The sequence below is a fragment of the Anolis sagrei genome, chromosome 4 (genome assembly GCF_037176765.1).
Source record: "Anolis sagrei isolate rAnoSag1 chromosome 4, rAnoSag1.mat, whole genome shotgun sequence".
Lineage (NCBI taxonomy): Eukaryota > Metazoa > Chordata > Lepidosauria > Squamata > Dactyloidae > Anolis > Anolis sagrei.
The window spans coordinates 61026296-61046797 of NC_090024.1; the positions used below are offsets into that span (position 1 = coordinate 61026296).

Below are 20502 nucleotides of genomic sequence, written 5' to 3' on the forward strand. Positions count from 1 at the left end.
ATCTCACTTATCCATCCTTTGCTTATTCAACGTTTTGTGTTATCCAACATTCTTATCCCAAGGAGGGAGGATGCAGGACCAGAAGCAGAAGCATCCTCCTTTCTTCCCTCTGTGATTTCCATGCTGAGTGTGCCTTCTAGTGTGAGCAAGGAGCAGTGGGGAGGAGAGCAGGTGGCGAGAAAAGCAGGTGGCATCAGCAAGCCTACTACTTCCTTCCTCCCTTGGGCCTTGCAGCTCATATTTTTCGAGACCTTACTTTTTTTCCTGGGCCTTGTGGCCCACTTCTGGGGCCTGCTGTTTCCTTTTTCCTCTCTGGGGCTTTTTCCTGATCATCTGGGCCTGTTGCTCTATGGGGCCTGGCTGTCTCCTTTCTGGAGGCATTGCAAAGCACCCAGGCTTGGCTGCCCCCTTCCCAGAGGCCTTGCAATGCACCTGGGCCTGGCCCTCCTCTTCTGTGGCCAGTTACCTCTTGGTGTCTAGCGCTGCACAGTTGAAACGTAGCACCAAAGACAAGGGAACTGGGAAGGATGAGGGCTGTAGGAGAGTCCGTATTATCCAACATTTTCCTTTATCTGACATTCTGCCAGCCCATTTATGCCGGATAAGCGAGACTCTACTGTACTGATAAAACACATTTAGAAGTTTATTTAGTAAAATAAATAAAGATACTGATTGAAAGGACTCAAAGAGAAACTCAATTGTACTAGGCAGGATTTGAATTCATCCAAAGTACTTAGTTCCAAAGGACAGCAGATAAAAACGGTAACCATCTTATGCCATACAAATATTTCCAAGCTTTAAAATATGAGGCTTATGTTTCTAAAGAGCTTAGAAAAAAAGTTTATTGAAACTTTTTAGCTTTGCCGCTGGTTTAAAGAGACTAATTCTGTGGTCAGTTATATCTGACACAGTGGATGTAAGAAAATAAGAAATCGTTCCCCACAGTTGTGTCATATACTCCCTCTAGTGTTTATTTTTGGATGTAAGCACAGGCAAGTCTTCGAGAGAGAGAAATCCTGGAGTCTAATCACAAAACATCCCATTAATAGGATTAAATAGCTTGTCACTAGATAAGCAGTACATAGCAAAATCTGTGTCACTTGTGGAAATTAGAACAGCATACAGTCTTGTTCTTTCCTGAGGCCAGAAACAAGTTTGCAAGAGGACACATCAACACGAATGGTAAATACAATGTTTTACAGATTCTGTTACTAAATGACATTTTTCTCTCTTAAAAGAAACAAGCTTGTTATCTGCAATTACAAAAGCTACATATGTTAATGGATGACCTAGATGTTTGTGTAGCAATTGATTTTGTTACTGTTAATATGAAAGCAGTATATCTTCTTATCATTTTTTTAAGTAACAAAAAAACTCAAGGTAGTTTTATGTGATAATAAGTTTCACTGAAAGACTTGCGTGATAACAAGTTTCAGAAAAAGTAAAGAAAATCTTGTTTGGAATGTATTTATAGCAATGATAAAATAAATACGACATAAAGAATCCAGGCCAAGGTAAGCAATTTTAAATCACTACTATTTCCAGTTGAAATATATAGAAATGACATAAATTTTCTGCACTGAAATGGATCAGTGAATATAATCTACCAGGCATGGGCAAACTTCAACCCTCCAGGAGTTTTGGACTTCACCTCAACCTGGTAGGTTGTTAGGAATTGTGAGAGTTGAAGTCCAAAACCCCAGAAGGACCGAAATTTGTCCATGCCTAATCTAGAACATGCGATGGTAATTATGAATTAACCAAATATGCTGCCATTAATTTCAATAGCAGGTTAATTAAAAAATTTCATACCCTTGTAATACGGTATTTTATTTAAAACTTAATGCACCTTTAGAATATGGAATAAGGAGAGAAAATGGGTTTCAAACTGTGTGTTAGCATTAACAGAAAAGATAATTAACGGCATAATATTTTTTTTATTAATTCTCCTAGTGGGATTCCCATCTGAGAAAACCTGAAAACTGTTAACGCACGACATATTCTACTCTAATCATTCTTAACACAACGAAGATGAAGTCTTTACTCATCTTAATTTACTTAATATGGGCCAAAGGCCATCACTGTGTGCCTATCAAAGATGAAGAATATAATGATGTGGAAAATTTGAAAGGTATGTACATTTCAGACTTATCTGTCTACCTATCTTCCTTAAGACAGTTCTCTTTGGTGGCACCACCTTTTGAAACTCATTAGGAAATGAAAAAGCAGGTTCAGGGTTAAACGTGACGATTTCTACATCCTCACTAGAGACATAATCTCATGATCAGATGATACAGATTAGTTATCCCTTCATGCTTTTTAAAAAATGTCCTTCTATGTTAGCAATGCCACCTACTGCAAGTATAAAAACAGAATGTGTTAGCTAGACTATGTTAGTTCTATATTTATTAACTGCAAGGTTTGAGTGTATAATCTCACTATAAAATGATTAGAATAATCTCTAGATCAACTCAAGAGTAGAGTTTACTTTGACATCAGCAGGGGTTGCCATAAAGACCTTGCAGATCTCTCCATGGTAATCTGGATTTCAGTACCTTATTCCTATCTATTTGATTTCTATAATCTTATTCTTCTTATTACGAAATGGTCCAGGTCAAATGAACAGAAAACTGTGAAGATTCTGCAGTGAAACTAAAATACATTTAATCGTCACTTGCGATTATTCTGCAACTATTATCTATTCAAGTGATATTCTATATAGAAAAGTGTTTCCTGAAAATATCCTATCCAAAAACAACCTTTATTTAGAAAACTCTGTAGGACATGGGCAGGAAAGTTTTATTACAAGCATTCAGTTTCCACAAGCATTCACAACAGAATGTACGGGAGATTAGAAAGGTCTTTTAAGCAGAACTCTTTTAGTTTTCTATGTGTTCCCTCTATTAATACCCTAATATGTGATAAACACAAATCATGCTTTGGAAAATGGCAATTTATGAAAATATTGTCATGTACAGCAGAATACTAACTCATGTGGTCAGATTGCCATAGTTATAGCTTCCACTCCTTGTATTGCTCAATTCATGTTGGCTCATCTGATAAATACTTTAGATTTACAATGACAACCTTTGGATCCAAGCTCCGTGCCAAGAATAATAGCCTATTAGCACCCATCTGTCCATCACTTTATTTATATCCTGCCTTTCTCCCAGGGTGGTTTACAAAAAGGCAACAAATACCATAAAATCAGATATAGTTGAAAATGTATAAAATTAAGGTTAAAAGGTTGTTAAATGATAAAAGAATGATTTGTTTATTTACTATATTTATATCCTGCTTTCCCTCACCTCAAAGGGGACCACAGTATGGCAAAATTCATATACAAACAGATTATATAAAACATATAAATACTATAAAAACTGTTAAAAGCCTTGAAACCAAGTCAGAGTTGTGGTTTGGGTTGCTACAGTTATGCTGGTTCTTATTCAAACACCTGCTTGCACAACCAGGTCTTTACTCTTTTCCTGAAAATGAGGAGGGAGTTCCACATCTGAGGGGCCACCACTGAGAAGGCCCTCTCTCTTATTCCCACCTGTTGTGCTTATGACAGGGGTGGGACTGAGAGCAAGGCCTCCCTGCCAGATCTTAATGTTCTCGCCAGTTCATAGGGAGAGATATGTTCGGACAGGTAAGTTGGGCCAAACTGTAAGCCTTTGTAGGCTAAAGTCAGCACTTTGAATAGTACTCGGTAGCAAACTGGCAGCCAGTGGAGCTGACATAACAAGGGGGTTGTATGCTCCGTGTACGTTGCTCCAGTGAGTAATATGGCTGCCGTCTGTTGGACTACTTTAACCTTCTGAACAATCTTCAAAGGCAGCCCTATGTAGAGCACTTTGCAGTAGTCCAGTTGGGATGTGACAAGAGAGTGAACTACCGTGGCCTAGTCTGACTTCCCAAGGTATGGGTGCAACTGCTGCACAAGTTTTAATTAAACCCACTTAAAATCTTACTTTAAAGTACAGTATCATAAAAATCTGTTGTTGTTTTTTTAAAAAAAAATCAGTTCTCAAAGGTTTGCTGGAAAAGATGAGTCTTAACCTACCACCAAACTGACAACAAAGAACGAGCCATCCTAGCTTTCTTTACCTCTTTTAAAACATTCAAGCAACTCTCATTCTATTGAAAAGAAATATCTTTTCAAAAATAGGTTAAAAACAGCTAGGGCAGCAGGCCACCTACACATCATCAAAGAAGAAAACAAAGGAAGACAGAGATTTCCATAAAATGTTCATGGGCATATACATACACCCTCATACACACATGCTAATTTAGAAATAATTACTGTATAAATAATTGCTTTATAAATATATCTTACTTGTAGTGGAGACGACAAATCTAATGACTTATGTGGGCTGTGCTATTCAAATGTCGACCCTTTTGTTAGTTAAAGCCAGACAACCCCTCAAATAAAGGACAAGTACTCTTCTCTACAAAGAAGCATATCACCACTAACGTAGGAGCATAGTTGGGGGAAATTAATTTTTGGACTATTCTGCTGGAAACATGCTGAAACCTATTGTTCAAAAAGTAACTTTCCTAAGTCCTCTCTAGGGTTTGTATTAAATTTAGGTTGAGCATCCCTTACCTGGAAATGCAACATCCTCCAAAATCTGAAATTGTCCACATGAATGGCCTCAGTTTTCTGATATCTATAGTTAAATGTTCATCTACTTTGTTTCATACACAAAATTATTCAAAATATTCAGGATGTGTATATAAAGGAGCCTCCTGTGGAACAGTGGGTAAAACTGCAGAGCTGCAGAACTTGGTGCCTGAAAGGTTGGCAGTTTGAATTGGGGGAACAGAGTGAGCTCTTGCTGTTAGCCCCAGCTTCTGCCAACCCAGCAATTCGAAAGCATGCAAATGTGTGTAGATCAATAAGTACCACTCCAGTGGAAAGGCAACAGAGCTCCATGCAGTCATGCCGGCCACATGACCTAGGAGGCCTCTATGGACAACGCCGGCTCTTTGGCTTAGAAATGGAGATGAGCACCACTTCCCAGAGCTGGACATGACTAGATTTAATGTCAAGAGGAAACTTTTACCTGTTATGTGTATAAAGTGTATACCAAACACAAATGGATGCCATGTTTAGACTTAAGTCTCATCTCCAATATATCTTACTATGTACATACATCCAGATACAGCTATACCAAATCTGAAAAAACAAAACAAAAACAAAACCCAAGCACTTTTTGTCGCAATAGTAGAAAGCAATTTATGGAATATGATCCTACATCCCATCCTTCTCCACTATAAAAGGTAAAGGGGGATGGTGCACATCTCCATTTCTAAGTCGAAGAGCCAGCATTGTCCGTAGACACCCTCAAGGTCATGTGACTGGCATGACTGCATGGAGTGCTGTTACCTGCAGAAACAGTACTTATTGATCTACTCACATTTGCATGTTTTTGAACTGCTAGGTTGGCAGAAGCTGGGCCTAACAGTAGGAGCTCACCCTGCTCCCTGGATTTGAACCACCAACCTTTCGGCCAGCAAGTTCAGCAGCTCAGCTGTTTAACCCATTGCATCACCAGGTGGTTAACCACTGTAGAGTCCCTGAAAAAGTTACCCCTGAGGATCATGAACTATTCTATGAGAAAGGTTCAGAAAGAAGATGGTTGGAAATAAGGTGGAAGTACCTTCCTCCATGTTAGAAGGAGTGCCGCCTGTAAGAATGTGCCTTTATCCATGACGTCACGTGCCCCGGCCTGAATCATTCAGGCTGTTTCTGTAGCAATCAGGATAGGCGTTGGTTGGATTGCCAGCAGAAGTGGAGAAATTGATATCTGAATAGTTCCTTCTATGAGACCAAAGTTACACTCTACTTTCCACTTTTCCAAACTGTTTGGAATGTAACAGATGGATGAAAATGTATTCAAAGTTAAAGGCATGTTAACCTAAAGAGAAGTACAGAAATCCTTTAGCACCCTTGAAACTAACTGGAAAAACACATTTTGGCATCAGCTTGAGTGATTCTATAAGCCACAAAAATTGAAAGAAATTTTTATTTCTCTGTCTCCAAGGTGCCACAGGTTTCCTTTATGTCTTTTAAGCTGATGAAAAGTAAACATAACTTGGTGAAAGAAAAGCAAAGATGCAACCCATGGATGTGGGGAGTAGAGTATGGAAATGGCCGTTTGCAATGTTATATGTGACAAATTATACTGGATAGGAATGGAATTTCCATTAAAGAGGAATAAACTGAATTTGCACTTTTCAGAGTTCTGCTTCATAACACATCTGTTATTTTGCCAAAATAGCCTTGTTGAATGGCTAACAAAGTCTGTCGGCACATTGCCACTACGAATCTTTCCTACTTTGTATTTGAATGCTGATGATACTTGTATATAATACAATGTATATAATGTGAAATATATTTCCAAATAGAAAAGAGAGGGTTCTTTACTTGAAGATACTGTAAATACCATCAGTTAAGTTGAAACATATGGCATTTGAGAAGTATGAACAATTTGCAATCAATGGATTCTAGATTCTCTACTTTAACATACACTAAGGAGTTTGATCTTATTAGACAGAAGTACAAAGACTCATTTTTTTTCTTGACTAGAATGTGTTAATTATAATACCATGTTTAAACCCCAACATAAAAGACAGTTTTTAAAATAAATAAATAAATTTGCGCCCTCAGTTTTGTCCGAAGTTGGAGAAAAATATGTAGACGAAGAAGTAAAGAAAGCCTTGATAGGCATTAAGCAAATGAAAATCATGATGGAAAGAAACGAACTCAAGCACACGGATCTGATGAAAACCTTAAAGAAGAGCAGTGAGGAAAAAGAGGTAATGTGTTAATATGTATGCAAAATCTCTTTTCATTGTTGGATTTCTGATGTTTTTATACTATTTCTGAATGCTTGTCCTTGTGAATTAGAAATCAAATAAAATATTTTGATCCAATGTAAGTTTTGACTGGAGGAGCTGTTTTACCTGATTTTCAAATGGGCGAGTTCCATTGTTAACAAAAAAGGAAATGAAATGCATGAGATTACCATAAGTCAACAGGTGACTTGAAGACATACAAGCATATAAAAATCCCATTAACACTGTAGAGTTCACTCCCAATGGAGAACCTGGACAAGAGAGCTTGTGTATTTACTGCGTATACTTTTCTAGTTCTGTTTTCTGGGATGTCCCATCTATTTTATGTGGCATTCCATATTTTATTTGATATTCTATCCATTCCGAAAGAAACTTAGATCTGCTTAAGCTTTCTTCTTGTTATAAGATCCCCATACTGGTTGGGGATGAAGGGAATTGTAGTTCTTCCTCATCTTCCAATGCATATGGAGGAGACTAGGCTGAGTAAGATTGATCTGCTTTCCAGTTTGTGCCCATTAACATATCTTTTACCACTTCAGACTATTTTAACAGCAGATAATCTCTTTCATGTCTACACACTATTAATTGTATTAACTTGTTGGAATAGCTGAGTATTTCTCACCGTTTGACACTTTTTAGAGTTCTGTTGGTGGAATCGTGGTCGTTGAAGTGATTTGAAGCAAACTATGTACCTTGACATAGATCTCTATGGAAGCCTATGTGGGAAATGATATTCTTTGTGTAATCATTGTGCAGAACTTTGTCTTTCTGTTTTAATAATTACGTTTTATATCCCCCTAAATCCAGAAAGGATCTCAGCATGCGATCTCTTGCACAGCTAATCTTTCATATAGGTAGTGTATTTATAGAAAGTACACTCACTCTCAATTTTAGAAAATGTCAGAAAAATATAGAAGTGGCAGAGGTCTCACAAATATATTGACCCTCAGACATTTTGAGCTTTTAGATCTCCCAACCATCATTTATAAAGAAGATGGCACATAAAAAACCATCTCTGACATATCTGATAATTCCTGTGCCAGCATTTATAAAGAAGTTGGCACATAAAAAACCATCTCTGACATATCTGATAATTCCTTCAGATATAGAAGGAACTATTTACTTCTATGCAAATAGACATCACGAATAAAAATGTTGCCAATAAATATATCAAAATCAGGACAGGATAGAATGGGCCAAGACAATCATATGCAAAACTGTTGCTTTCTGCTCAAGGTTCCAGACTGAGATCACTAGCTTTTTATTGCTACTTATAACCTGCATTGCTGCTAATAGATGGTACCTTCTGTATTGATTGGGCTAAGGCAAGGTCCTTGTATTCATAATAGATTGGGTGAGATCTGTTGTTGAAGGCTTTCATGGCCTGAATCACTAGATTGCTGTGAATTTTCCCTGCTGTATATTTCACTTAGGCAATCCCTTGTAGCCTGAGGATGATAGCCCTCCAAGTGTAGTGTCTTGGCTGTGTGTAGACCTATTCTTGATCCTCAGAGGTTGCCTGCCATAGATGTGGATGAAACATTAGAAGAGAATGCTTCTGGAACATGGCCATACAGCCCGGAAAGGACAGCAACCCAGAAATCTAGAAAATCCAGTTGCAAAGACTTTTACATTTTACAACCTTGTTTCTTTCTTCACTTGAACAAGGGTGTGTATCTTCAAGTACTGGTAGTTAACAAGAAGAAAATCCAATACAAAGATCCTAGGCAAGCCCTGGTAACATTTTGATGGAACAAGCCACCTGTGATTCAACAGGCATCCACTTTAGATACTTATTGAAATAAGTAAAAGCCTAGAGAGTAATCTGTTTTGCTCACAGCATATTGGCTGTGAATGCAGTACTCTAGAGTTTAGAATGCCATCACCTTTCAAGACTTGTGGAAACAACTTTCCCAAGTTGCTTAAAGAAACAGCTGTGTGATAAAAAATACCGTGCTAGACAAAATAATGGGCATTTTGTCCATTCTTGTGATCACACCTTTCTTTAAATGAGATTTCTCACTTACCACTGAGGATGTCTGGAATGTGGAATAAAACCACTTCTCTATTGTTGCTATTTAATCCCCTTATATCATATGTTCATGCACTCATCATTTCTAGGAAATGATGAGAGCATCAAGATTGCTTAATATCTGTGTTGGAAGGTGACCTACTAGAAAAGCAACATATGGGACCATATTATATGAAAGTTACACATACACATACCTGCTCATTTCTGCCTAGCTGTTCATATTGTATCCATTAAGATGTAATCATTCCTTTTACTAACAAAATGAGTATGCAGGGTTGAAAGGGTACCTCAAGCAGGACTAGGTGGATGGAAGACAGAGAGGAAAAAAAAGGGATACTAGACTTGGTATTTCTAGGTGTAAGATGCAGACTGCAGCAAGGAAATCAGAAGACATTTACTTCTTGGGAGAAGAGCAATGACCAATCTCGATAAAATTGTGAAGAGTAGAAACATCACACTGGCAATGAAGATCCACATAGTTAAAGCAATGGTATTCCCGCCATGTAACCTATGGATGTGAGAGCTGGACCATAACAAAGTCTGAGTGAAGGAAGATGGATGCTTTTGAACTGTGGTGTTGAAGATAAATTCTGAGAGTGCCTTGGACCGCAAGAAGATCCAACCAGTCCATACTCCAGGAAATAATGCACGGCTGCTCACTGGAGGGAAGGGTATTAAAGGCAAAGATGAAGTACTTTGGCCACATGATGAGAAGACAGGAAAGCTTGGAGAAGATAATGATGCTGAGGGAAATGGAAGGAAAAAAGAAGAGGGGCCAACCAAGGGCAAGATTTATTTATTTATTTACTGTATTTGTATACCGTCTTTCTCAGCCTGTCGGCGACTCAAGGCAGTTTACAAGCAACAAGTCAATACACATAATATCAAGATATAAATGAAAACATTAAAAACAATATAAAACCAAAACAGAAACAATAAAACCAACATCAATAGCATCTCCTTGTTAAAACATTGTCCCATTCCATCATCTAGTCATTTCATTTCCTATGTCAGTTACTCTGCATTTTTAAATGCCTGCTCAAACAACCATGTCTTAACTTTTCTCCAAAATGTTAAGAGGGAGGGAACCAATCTGATATCCCTAGGGAGAGCATTCCATAGCTGAGGGGCTACCACTGAGAAGGCCCTGTCTCTCATCCCCGCCAAATGTACTTATGATGAAGGTGGGATCTAAAGCAGGGCCTCCCCAGATGATCTTAAGGTCCTAGATGGTTCATAAGGGGAGATACGTTCGCAAGATGGATGGATGGTATCCTTTAAGTGACTGGCTTGACCTTGAAGGAACTGGGGGTGGCCACGGCTGACAGGGAGCTCTGGCGTAGGCTGGTCCATGAGGTCACGAAGAGCCAGAAGTGAATGAATGAATAAACAACAAAAGGCTATGCAAAGGAATTCTTGTACTGTTGTTTTTTTGGGGGGGGGGGGTTTAAAAAAAAACTTCTATTTTTGAAGCACCTTGCTTATTCCTGGACCTAATGAAGTAGGAACTCCAAATAGTCTGGATAGCAATTCCCATAGGCCTCCAACAGCATGACCAATCATGAGTCATTCTGGCACATTTTCTAATTCAGTAACAAAGGCTGTTACTGAATTAGAAAAACCTTAGAAACAGAATCATGTGCTTTATTTTGCTCCAAATATCATTGTTGGGTTTTGAGTTACTTAAGCTTAGGGGATGAATATGTCTGGAGCATTCATTCCCTGAGGACAAAAACAAGAACCCATGGTAAGTGGTTTCAGTTTGGGGCCAAGTATAGGGAGGGAAATGTCAAACATACCCTTCTACTGTCAAATCCAAGACTGGAAGAGTAGAGTTGGACTGCTGCAGCCAAACAAAATTCCTCAGAGAGAAATACAGCCATGTGATCATGACAGCCTCCAGAAGCAGCTCAATGGAGAAGGTCATATCTCACTTGGAGGGATACATCCTTCACACACAGATGGTCCCAAGCATCCCATCTGCTACCCCAAGGCCGAAACTGGAGACACTGCCATTTAAATGAAATAATCCTGGGCTCTGTCTCAGCTGAAGGCAGCTTTCTCTGTTTCTGTGAAGTTGTGCTTTTCCCTTCACAAGACAATTTGTTGCATCATCTAACATTACTAGTTTTAACTTCAAACAGGGAAAATTGGCACTCCCCTTGAATAAGGAAATGCTGATAATGTGTGTTGACAATGATTGCACAAACAATTTATGACTCCTCAGTCAGATCAGTATTTTAAGAACCGAACATAACAATTGAGCAGGAATAGTGTATAACTAATCTGAACCAGATTTTTTAAAAATATAGTGTATTATGATATAAGTAACTCAAACTGAAATTCCATCATTAGGAGGCTGTGAGGCTTATGAATGAAGTGAAAGAAAGGCTAGAAGAAGAGGAAAACATATGCCAGGGATCACTGAAGAATCTATGGGATGAATGCAAATCTTGTCTAGAAAGCAACTGTATGAGGTTTTATACTACCTGTCGTCATGGTCTCTCCACATTTACAAGGAAGGTAAGGTTTGTGTGCTGTGCAGAGTGGGGTAGCAAAGCTGCATGATTGCCTTTTGCTCAGTATATTGTATAATTTATGAAAGCATAGAAAATGGGTAGATTTTACTACCTCACATTGTTTAAAAATTAAAATAAATAATATCTTGAAAAAGGGAGCTAAGCAGGGTTTCCAGTTATCAGATTTTGGTGCTATACAGAAGTCATTTTTAAGATCTTTCCTTTGATTCAAAGGAACAGATTGTTATGTAAATAGGTATATGCCAACTAGCTTGGATCAATCATAGCTACAGATTACACAACTTTCTTCAATGCTGCAAAGTTGACTATAAAGATAAATGAATGGCACAATTAGGTTGAAATACTTCTCTCAGGATGCATCTACACTGTAAAATTAAATGCATCATGTTGCCACTTTAACTGATATGGCTTAATGTTCTGGAATCTTGGAAACTCTAATTTGGTGAGGCACAAGCATTCTTTGGTAGCTAAAGGCTTTGTAAAACTACAACTCCCATGATTCCACAACATTGAGTCATGGCAGTTAAAATGGGGTCAAACTACATTAATAGATGCAGCTTCAAACCACATTGCTTAAAATAGGCATCAGGACTCAGTGAGGTTTCTCCCATTTATATGTGCATATGATCTAGTTATAAACAACCAGAATTAGAGTAACATATCTATATTGGACAGGATTGTTAGCCATTATTAATACACATTGGCTTAAATCCTTTTTTAGTCCTGACTAGAATAGACCCACAAAAACCTTCGTGTTGACTTATGTTTAACAATTTATACAATGGGTCTACTTTAGTTAGACTAAGGATCCTAGCCATGTTTTTTAAAAACTTGTGCAGTATAGTAGAAATGATCAATATTTCATTGTTATGCAGTAGACCTAATGTACTGGATTACTTCTGAGGGCAACTGAGACCTTCCAGATGTTGTTACACTGTGACTCCCAGCATATCCCAACACTGACTAAGCTGACTAAGGCTGATGGAGATGTTCAGTACAACAACATCTGGAGCTGTCTATACCTGTATCAGAATATATTTCAAAGGATAGCAACCTAGAGCAGTGCTTCTCAACCTTGGGTCCCCAGATGTTTTTAGCCTACAACTCCCAGGAATCCCAGCCAGTTTACCAGCTGTTAGGATTTCTGGGAATTGTAGGCCAAAAAGATCTGGGGACCCCAGATTGAGAACCACTGACCTAGAGCTCTTCGGGTGCTTTATACTAGCCATAACCTCCTGTCAGCATGGCAAAAGATCAGAGGTTGTGGGAATTGTAGTCCAAAACCTCTAAAGGCATCAGGTTGTCTATTCCTAAAAACTGTGATGTATTTATATGAGAATTAATCTGAAGCAGCCATTTGTGGAAAATTCAAAGAATTGCATTTGCCTGATTTGTTGATGGCTAATACTTTCCTTCCTGTGCACAGATTGAAGATTTTTTCAGAAAAATGACTCCATTATCCCTTCCTATGTATGAGCTTCAAGAGAAAGATCTTCCAAAGAAGGAAGATGTCCATATTGCACAAATGGAAAATCTGTTTAACCAGCTGTTATCTGACATGGGCATCATCTTTGAAAAAAGCTTTGTCTTCTTCAAGCAGATGCAAAAAGAATTTGACCAGTCTTTCCAAATGTATTTCATGTCTGATCCAGATGTGATAGAGCCCTATTATTTGCCAGCCTTTCCTGAAGAGTCTTCAAGAAACACAGGCTCCCCCAAAGACTGGGAGGCGCCGGGATTCTTGCAACTGGTTTTTGACTTCAGTAAAACCATTTTGGAAGGTGTTGGTGAAGTGATAACTGAGGCATTTGATGAATACCAAGAAAGTGCAAGAGAGTTGGTGGAGCAAATTAAAGGCAAGTTGTTGAATCGGTATAACTCAAATTCTTATGTTTGTTTTGAGATTTCAGCTACCCAATATTATGTTGAACTCAAAGCTGCTGACATTCTCATTCAAAATTTTATATGTGTCAATAATGGTCTGTGTATTCTCTGTGTCACTCTAGATTCCAACAAAAGTGGAATGTTCTCTAGGAACATACCAGGCCATGAGAGAACTCCATGCACTCAGCTACGTCAGAACTTATCAGGATGCCCTCAGTTCCAGGAAAGATGCCATGAATGTCAGGATGATCTTATGAGAGGTAAATTGTCTTGTTCTAGGCTTTAAATGTCTACACAGCAGCATTGTGTGGTGGTTTAGGTGTGGGACTTGGAGACGCCTCTTGGCCATGGAAACCCGCTAGGGGACCCTGGGCACTCACATGCTCTTGGTCTTAGAAAACCCTGTGATAGGATTGCCTTAGGGTCACTGTACATCTGAAATAATTGGCAGGCCAACGAGAACAAGAACATATCTATAGTCTCTATCACATTTTCTTGCAACATTAGAGAAATTGCATACATAATAATTTGGAGATGACGAAGAATTAAAGTGAAAGATTCCTTAAACCTTTCCTAAGTATTGTGCTTGGTTTTTGTTTTGTTTGTAAACTTTGTTTGCAATTACTCACACTGAGTCTTTGGAAGATTGTCTGTCTGCTTGCCCAAATAAAGTTTGCATTGTGTGTGTGTGGGGGGGGGGGTAGCAAAATCTGTGTGTCCAACTGGTCAGACTGGTAAAGCTGTGACCCTACTTCTCAGGAAAACACATACATCTGCATTTTATACTAGGGTTGCTGTTACACTTATTGAAATGCCAGAAATTAGTATTATGCTGCATTCAAAGAAATGGAATTGATGGGTGATCTACCTGATTTTTCAGAATCTCTTTCTACTCTGTTTCTTTAAACATAAGAAGAGGCCACTGAAATGGTCAAATTGCATCTGACATAAATGTTGCACCATTCACACCATTCTGAGAACTGTGGGCATGTGATCCGATCTGTCATTTCTCATCTGAAGTAGCTAAAAAGATGCATTGGAAGACTAAATTAGCTTGCTTTTATCTTTTCTTGGCTGATTTGAACTTTTAACAACCGTTCCTATGTTCTTATCTGCTATTGCAGGTCTGGCAGAGGTCAGAGCCAAGGTGTAGGATTTTAGAGGACCTAGATCAGTGGTTCCAACCTGTAGTCCATTGACCACCAGCAGTCTGCAAAAACTAAAATATGGTCCGCAGCCTCACTGTTATGATACCATTGCAATGAGATCTTGCTAAACCCTCTTATAGTGCTGAGGCTTATTAAAGATGGTTTTCTATGGGCGACTACTGGATGGCATATATTCTGTATCAAAACTAGAGCTAATGTGGACTATCCAATGCAATTTTCTGAATCCACACCAAACCAAATCTAAAAGTGATTGGTAACTCTTTTGGTACAAATGTTGGCAAGTGGTCCCTGGTCACAGTAGTCTCTGGTTGAAGTGGTCCCTGGTCAAAAAAAGGTTGGGAACTACTGACCTAGATTCATGTCCAGCACTATAAATTGTACTGATTGATGATAAAAATCATGTAGAAAGTGATAAGTATCATTATTACATATCTAGGCAACACTATTTTTTTCTGGCTTTTGGATCTTCACTTATGATAAAGCCAGGGTTAATTGCAGCTGCATCTACACATATATCTCACGATACATAACAGAGCTTAGGTGCCTGGCCTTTGCTCTACCAAGACAGAAGAAAGAGGATTGTAGAACAATTATTAGAACAGATACCAGTATGTTTTGGTAGATTTCCACCATTCCAAGTGAGTACCTTTTGACTGTAACACTCAGTGAGACAGTTCTGCTCAAGACACTCCAACTTCTTTCAGCGTTTACAGCTCCAACGTCACAATGTTTTTTCCAGGGCAGGAAGGCATGGGGAGGATAGTTGGCCACAGGGAAAGGAAGGACTACTTAAAGAGAGTCTTCTCACTCTGCATCAGCAGAAGTTCTCCACTGGATCAGAACCGATTCACAAACAGAAGGAGACTTTCACCTTTTTAATCAAGAGCCATGAAGCCTGCTTCCAAACAAACAAACATATTCAGAGTTGTTCCCACTGGCAACTTTGTATCAATGGAAGGTGAAACTACTTGTACTTTAGTTCGAATGTGATGGATAAAGTTCAGCATCTTGGGTTCCTCCTTTAAAGTTTGAACTAAAATCAGAGTGAAGTCCTTACTCCATTGAGATAGAAGCACAAGCTTTTACCCATTGTATGAAAGAAAAACTGGATGAATAGTAGAATTTAAAGACACAACAATGTTGTCTGGAATGTCAGTATGCAAAGGGATCTCGTAGCACCTTAGAGACGGAGATAACAAAGTTGGTCATACAAGCTTTTGTAGACTCATATGCATGAAGTGAAGTATATAGTACTCAAATAATATGTATATGATTTTTTTCAATTGTTTCTAAGTTAATCAACAACTTCTGAATCTTTCTAAATAGTTCTGTATTTTTTTTAATTCTTGTACAGTTTGTCCCAATGTTCCTGAACTTCATATCAAGTACGATGATTCTTTTAAGTTGGTCAATATTTCTAATGAGCAGTATCAACAAATTCTCCAGATGGTCAAGCGTCATACAGAAGACACATCCTACTTGTTGAATAAAATGAAAGAAAGGTTTGGCTGGGTCTCTGAGTTATCCAACATGACCATTGGACCTGAAAACATTTTCAATATAGTCAAGGTAAATGCCATACATTAAAAATGCAAGGAACCACTGCACAATGATCTTTGTTCTCTCCATTTTGACTGACATTTACCACTTCAATATTACCTGAGGGAAATGTGTGGGCGTGTTATTTTTATTCTTTGAGAATACTAAACTCTGGTTGAGGTAGACTTAAGTAGACCTGATAATCCCTTGATGATTTGAAACCCCAGAGCTTAGACACTAACCTACTCTAAATCCTTTTAGTGTGATGGGTAACTGACCTGAATCACCATCTGAAAGGAATGAAATGGCACTAATAGGTTTGAATGACTGCAGATTCCTTTTCCAGATGAAGACAATTCTGCAAGTAGCTGACATACACCTCTTTTTAAATCAATATAACAAAGTCAAAACTCAAAGCAAAGGAAGTATTATGAATCTATTGCACTTAAGATTGCAAGTCATGAATCTCTAAAGTCATTCTGAATTTCCCTCCATGGTTTCCATGTCAGTGGGATGGTGAATCCACTCCAGGTTTTAGCCTGATTTTTAAAGGGGGCATCCATGACTTTGTGTAGCTCCTTTAAAGTTTACACTACAACCGTGAGCAGATTTCACCATCCCAATAACACGGATGCCATCAGCCTCCACTGTGTTATTTACATTAGGTAAGTAGAAAAATTATCCCAGTTTGCACTTCTACGCAAAAGGACACACTATTCTGTCATGTCAGGCCCGTAGCCAGGATTCCGATTCAGAGGGGGCTGAGTTTGTTTCGGGGGGAGGGGGGCTGAGTCTGAGTGAAAGAGGGTCTACCCTAGCAAACCTTTTGTATTGTTACCCCAATACCCCCATGCATATGGGAAATATTGAATACGGTGGTCAGATCATGATATGAATAAACATAACAGTTTAAATAATGCACCAGTAAGGCCTTCTCGCGAACCACCATAAGAATTGGGGGGGGGGGGGAGTGAAGTCCCTCAAGAACACCCCCCCCCCCCGGCTACATGCCTGTGTCATGTTATATATTTCATCTAGTACAGGCATGGGCAAACTTTCTGACTTGGGGGGCCGCATGATAGCACTCCCTCCTAGGAGGACTGGCTGCCTGGTGATGGAAGGAAGGAAAGGAAGGAGGAAGGAAAGAGAGAAGGAAGGAGGGACAAAGGGGAAGAAGGGAAGGAGAAAGAGGTAGAGAGGGAAGGAGGGAGAAAAGAGGGAAGAAAGGGAAGAAAGGAAGGATTAAAGGGTGGGAAGGAAGGAGAGAAGAAGGTTGGGGAAGGAAGGAAGGAAAAAGAGAAGGAAGAAAGGGTGGAAGGGCAAATAGGGAGGGAGAAAGAGGAAGAGAGGAAATGAGAGAGGAAAGAGGAAAGGAAAGAAAGACAAAAGGGAAGGAAGGAAAGGGGGAAGGAAGGCAGGAAGGACAAAAGGGTGGAAGGAAGGGAGGGGGAGGGACAAAAAAGGAAGAGAGGGTAGGAGGGAGGAAAGAGGGAAGGAAGGAAAGATAAAGAAGGAAGGAGAAAGAGGAAGGGAGGGAAGGATGAAAGGGTGGAAGGGAGGGAGGTAAGGGATGGAGGGAGGTAAGGGAGGGAAGTAAAGAAGGGAGGGACTGAAGGAGGAAGGAAAGAGAGGATGGAAAGAGAAGAAAGGAAGGATAGGATGGTGAGAGAGAGGAGAGCCTGAGAAAAGAACCAAAGGGGCTGCATCCGGCCCCCAGGCCAGGGTTTGCCCATACCTGATCTAGTAGATCGTTATGGTGGGTTTGGTTTTTTTCTTTTTTTCTTTTTGGCAGTAATTGAATGTGTTATTTTGCAAATGTAGTTTTTGATTATTTATAAGGGATTGATAGTTTCTTTACCTATTAATCCTCTTGACTCACTCCAATCTGTATTATTTTCAGGTATCATCAATTGCCAAAGGAAGTGAAAATTCCAGTCTGAATGAAACGGTGGTTGATGTGAATATTTTGACTTCACCTACTTTTACCATTAAGGTCCCCCAGGATCTAGACACCGAGAGTTCTGAATTCATTGAGTTTGTTGCTGGGAAAGCTTTACAACTTTACAAAAAAAATTTCTAGGCGTGGAAAGCTGATGTTGATGTTTATGAATTTAAACATGTTAAACCATTGAATTTGACCACCTTTCTACACAGCCCTTAAGATAGATGTGATTTCCAGGCTTACAATGTATAATGGACCTGTTTTCTGTCCCATCCCCTTCAACCAAATGTTGGCCTGCATTCCATGCCCAGCGAATTCACTTTGTCTCCTTTAAGTCATTCTGGGAGTTTGTTCTCTCCTTAGAAGCTTTTTTTCTAATGTTTTCCCCACTTCTGTGTGATGCTGATTTGAATTCCTGCAAACCTTCAGCTCCCTCAAGCATGTAGGTACTTTCCTTTTGTGTGTGGATCATGTTATTTCACTATGTGTAAATTTGCACCCACATGAATTCACCATGTTTGACAGTATTACAATATGTAAGAAAATGGTGTAAGAGTAGACCTGAAACTTAAGGTTAAGTCTCTGAAAGATGTGATAAACTTTCCTTACAATTTCTACCTTTATTTATTATACGTTGCCATATTAGGCATTAGTTTTGGAAACTTAATGTGCTTTGCTAAAGTCAGTATCCTGCAATGATGCTGAAAGATGTATTTATGTGGCATTGATACAGGTTGTATTGTATCCTTGCATTTATAGTTTTGAAACGTCTTTTTTTTAAGCTCCTGTAACTATGTATCCACATCGTTAATTGTGGTATTTATCTCTCTTTACAGCAGGCATGGGCAAACTTCGGCCCTCCTGGTGTTTTGGACTCCAACTCCCACAATTCCTAACAGCCTCAGGCCCTTTCCTTTTCCCCCCTCAGCCGCTTAAGCGGAGTTGGAGTCCAAAACACTTGGAGGGCTGAAGTTTGCCCATGCCTGCTATACAGGAATGTCTGGAAAAATGCAAACTACTGTATACCCAACAATTTTTCTTTAAAACAATATGCCAAAATGTAACTTTACAGAAAAGACAGCAAATAAAAAAGGTTTATTAAGGTATAATATTATCATGCATGTAACTCCCCAAGAACCTTTCTAATTGTCTTCGACTAGAGGAACTGTCTTGGTAAAAACGAACGAGGATGTCTACAAAGATATCAATGATGTATTTGAATCTGACTCTTCTTAGTATTTGGCTTGTGTGTTCAAAAGAGGGCAGAGGTGAGGGAAAGACACACACAAATTAGTTCTTGGGAAATTTAGCCAACACAGTCATAGTAGAGAAATAACAAGAGATGGCATTTTTTCCACTAGTGGGTGCTCAAGCATGAATGTCTGGTGTAACTACCACAAGTAATACCTACAGTGAATGCATTGAGCAAGGGCTAATGCCAGTCGAACTAAATTACTGGATCTGACAATTGAGTAAAGATGAAATTGGATTTCTGCAAGTGATAGATGTCAGGTCCATGTGGAAAAATACAATTGGATACATCCCTTTATATCAGACAAGGCAATGTTTGAATAAGGTATCAGTTCAGCTATTTTCAAGCTTGGACATGAGTCCTTGCAGAACTTGATATGTAGTTTCTCATGTTGATTCCAGCCAGTCTTGCTTGTCTGCCTCAGTTGTGCGAGCTGCTATTTTTGGTGACTTCTGGAGGACCATGGTCAGAACCCAGGGAACACATACATCTGAGTTCTGGTCATCATTTTACACCTAGCTATAGTCAGATAGTCCTTCTCTGGAGACTTTTAAGCAGAGGGTGAATGACCATCTGTCAGGAATGCTTTCATTTTATTTCCCTTCATTGCAAGGAGTTGGACTGGATGGCCCTTGTGGTTTCTTCCAACATTATAATTCTGATTTTTTTTGTGATCGCTCCCACTTTTCACCAGCCACAGAATAGCCACGGGGCTGTGGGTTTGTGCAGGGTTATGGCCTGTATTTTCAAGCAATGTTACTAGTCCCAGAGATGGTATGTACAGGAATGGGCAAATTTCAGACCTCCAGGTGTTTTGGACTTCAACTCCCATAATTTCTCAAGTTTGCCCATGCCTGGTATATATCCAAACCAGGATATTAAACTCTGATAGTAAAATGCCAGCAAAAGAAGTATCATCTGCACAATTTATCTGCATGAATAGGGACTATCATTTACTGGAGAAGATTATTAAGTCTGGGGCATACGTGCAAAACTGTCCTCAAAGTATCACGCTTGTATTACTGTATAAATTATAATGTATTTTTCATTGAATGTACCTTATATGATTTCTACCTTAAATAGATTAATCAACTCTTTTTCTGAGTTTATTTGTAGTTTGAATAACTTAAGTAGAATAAATTCATTCAGAATTCAAGAAACTTTACTGTGTCCTATCTGTTCTGTTTCTTTGGTCAAATCTTTTGAAAAGATGTCCCATACAAATAAAGCAAATACACTATACTCATCAGATAGAGACACATGTCATTGGAACATGGCTCTGA

The 20502-nt window shown here is 39.0% G+C and overlaps 1 protein-coding gene across 1 annotated transcript; it reads left to right on the forward strand.

Moving 5' to 3' along the window:
* Window positions 1-1048: 1048 nt before the first annotated feature.
* CLUL1 (clusterin like 1) lies at window positions 1049-20379 on the forward strand. The gene is made up of 8 exons (XM_060775142.2): window positions 1049-1182; window positions 1954-2131; window positions 6674-6822; window positions 11249-11416; window positions 12860-13289; window positions 13440-13577; window positions 15841-16055; window positions 17926-20379. The coding sequence occupies exons 2-8, from the start codon at window positions 2032-2034 to the stop codon at window positions 18103-18105; spliced, it is 1380 nt and encodes a 459-aa protein (XP_060631125.2). The 5' UTR covers window positions 1049-1182; window positions 1954-2031; the 3' UTR covers window positions 18106-20379.
* The last annotated feature ends 123 nt before the right edge of the window (window positions 20380-20502 follow it).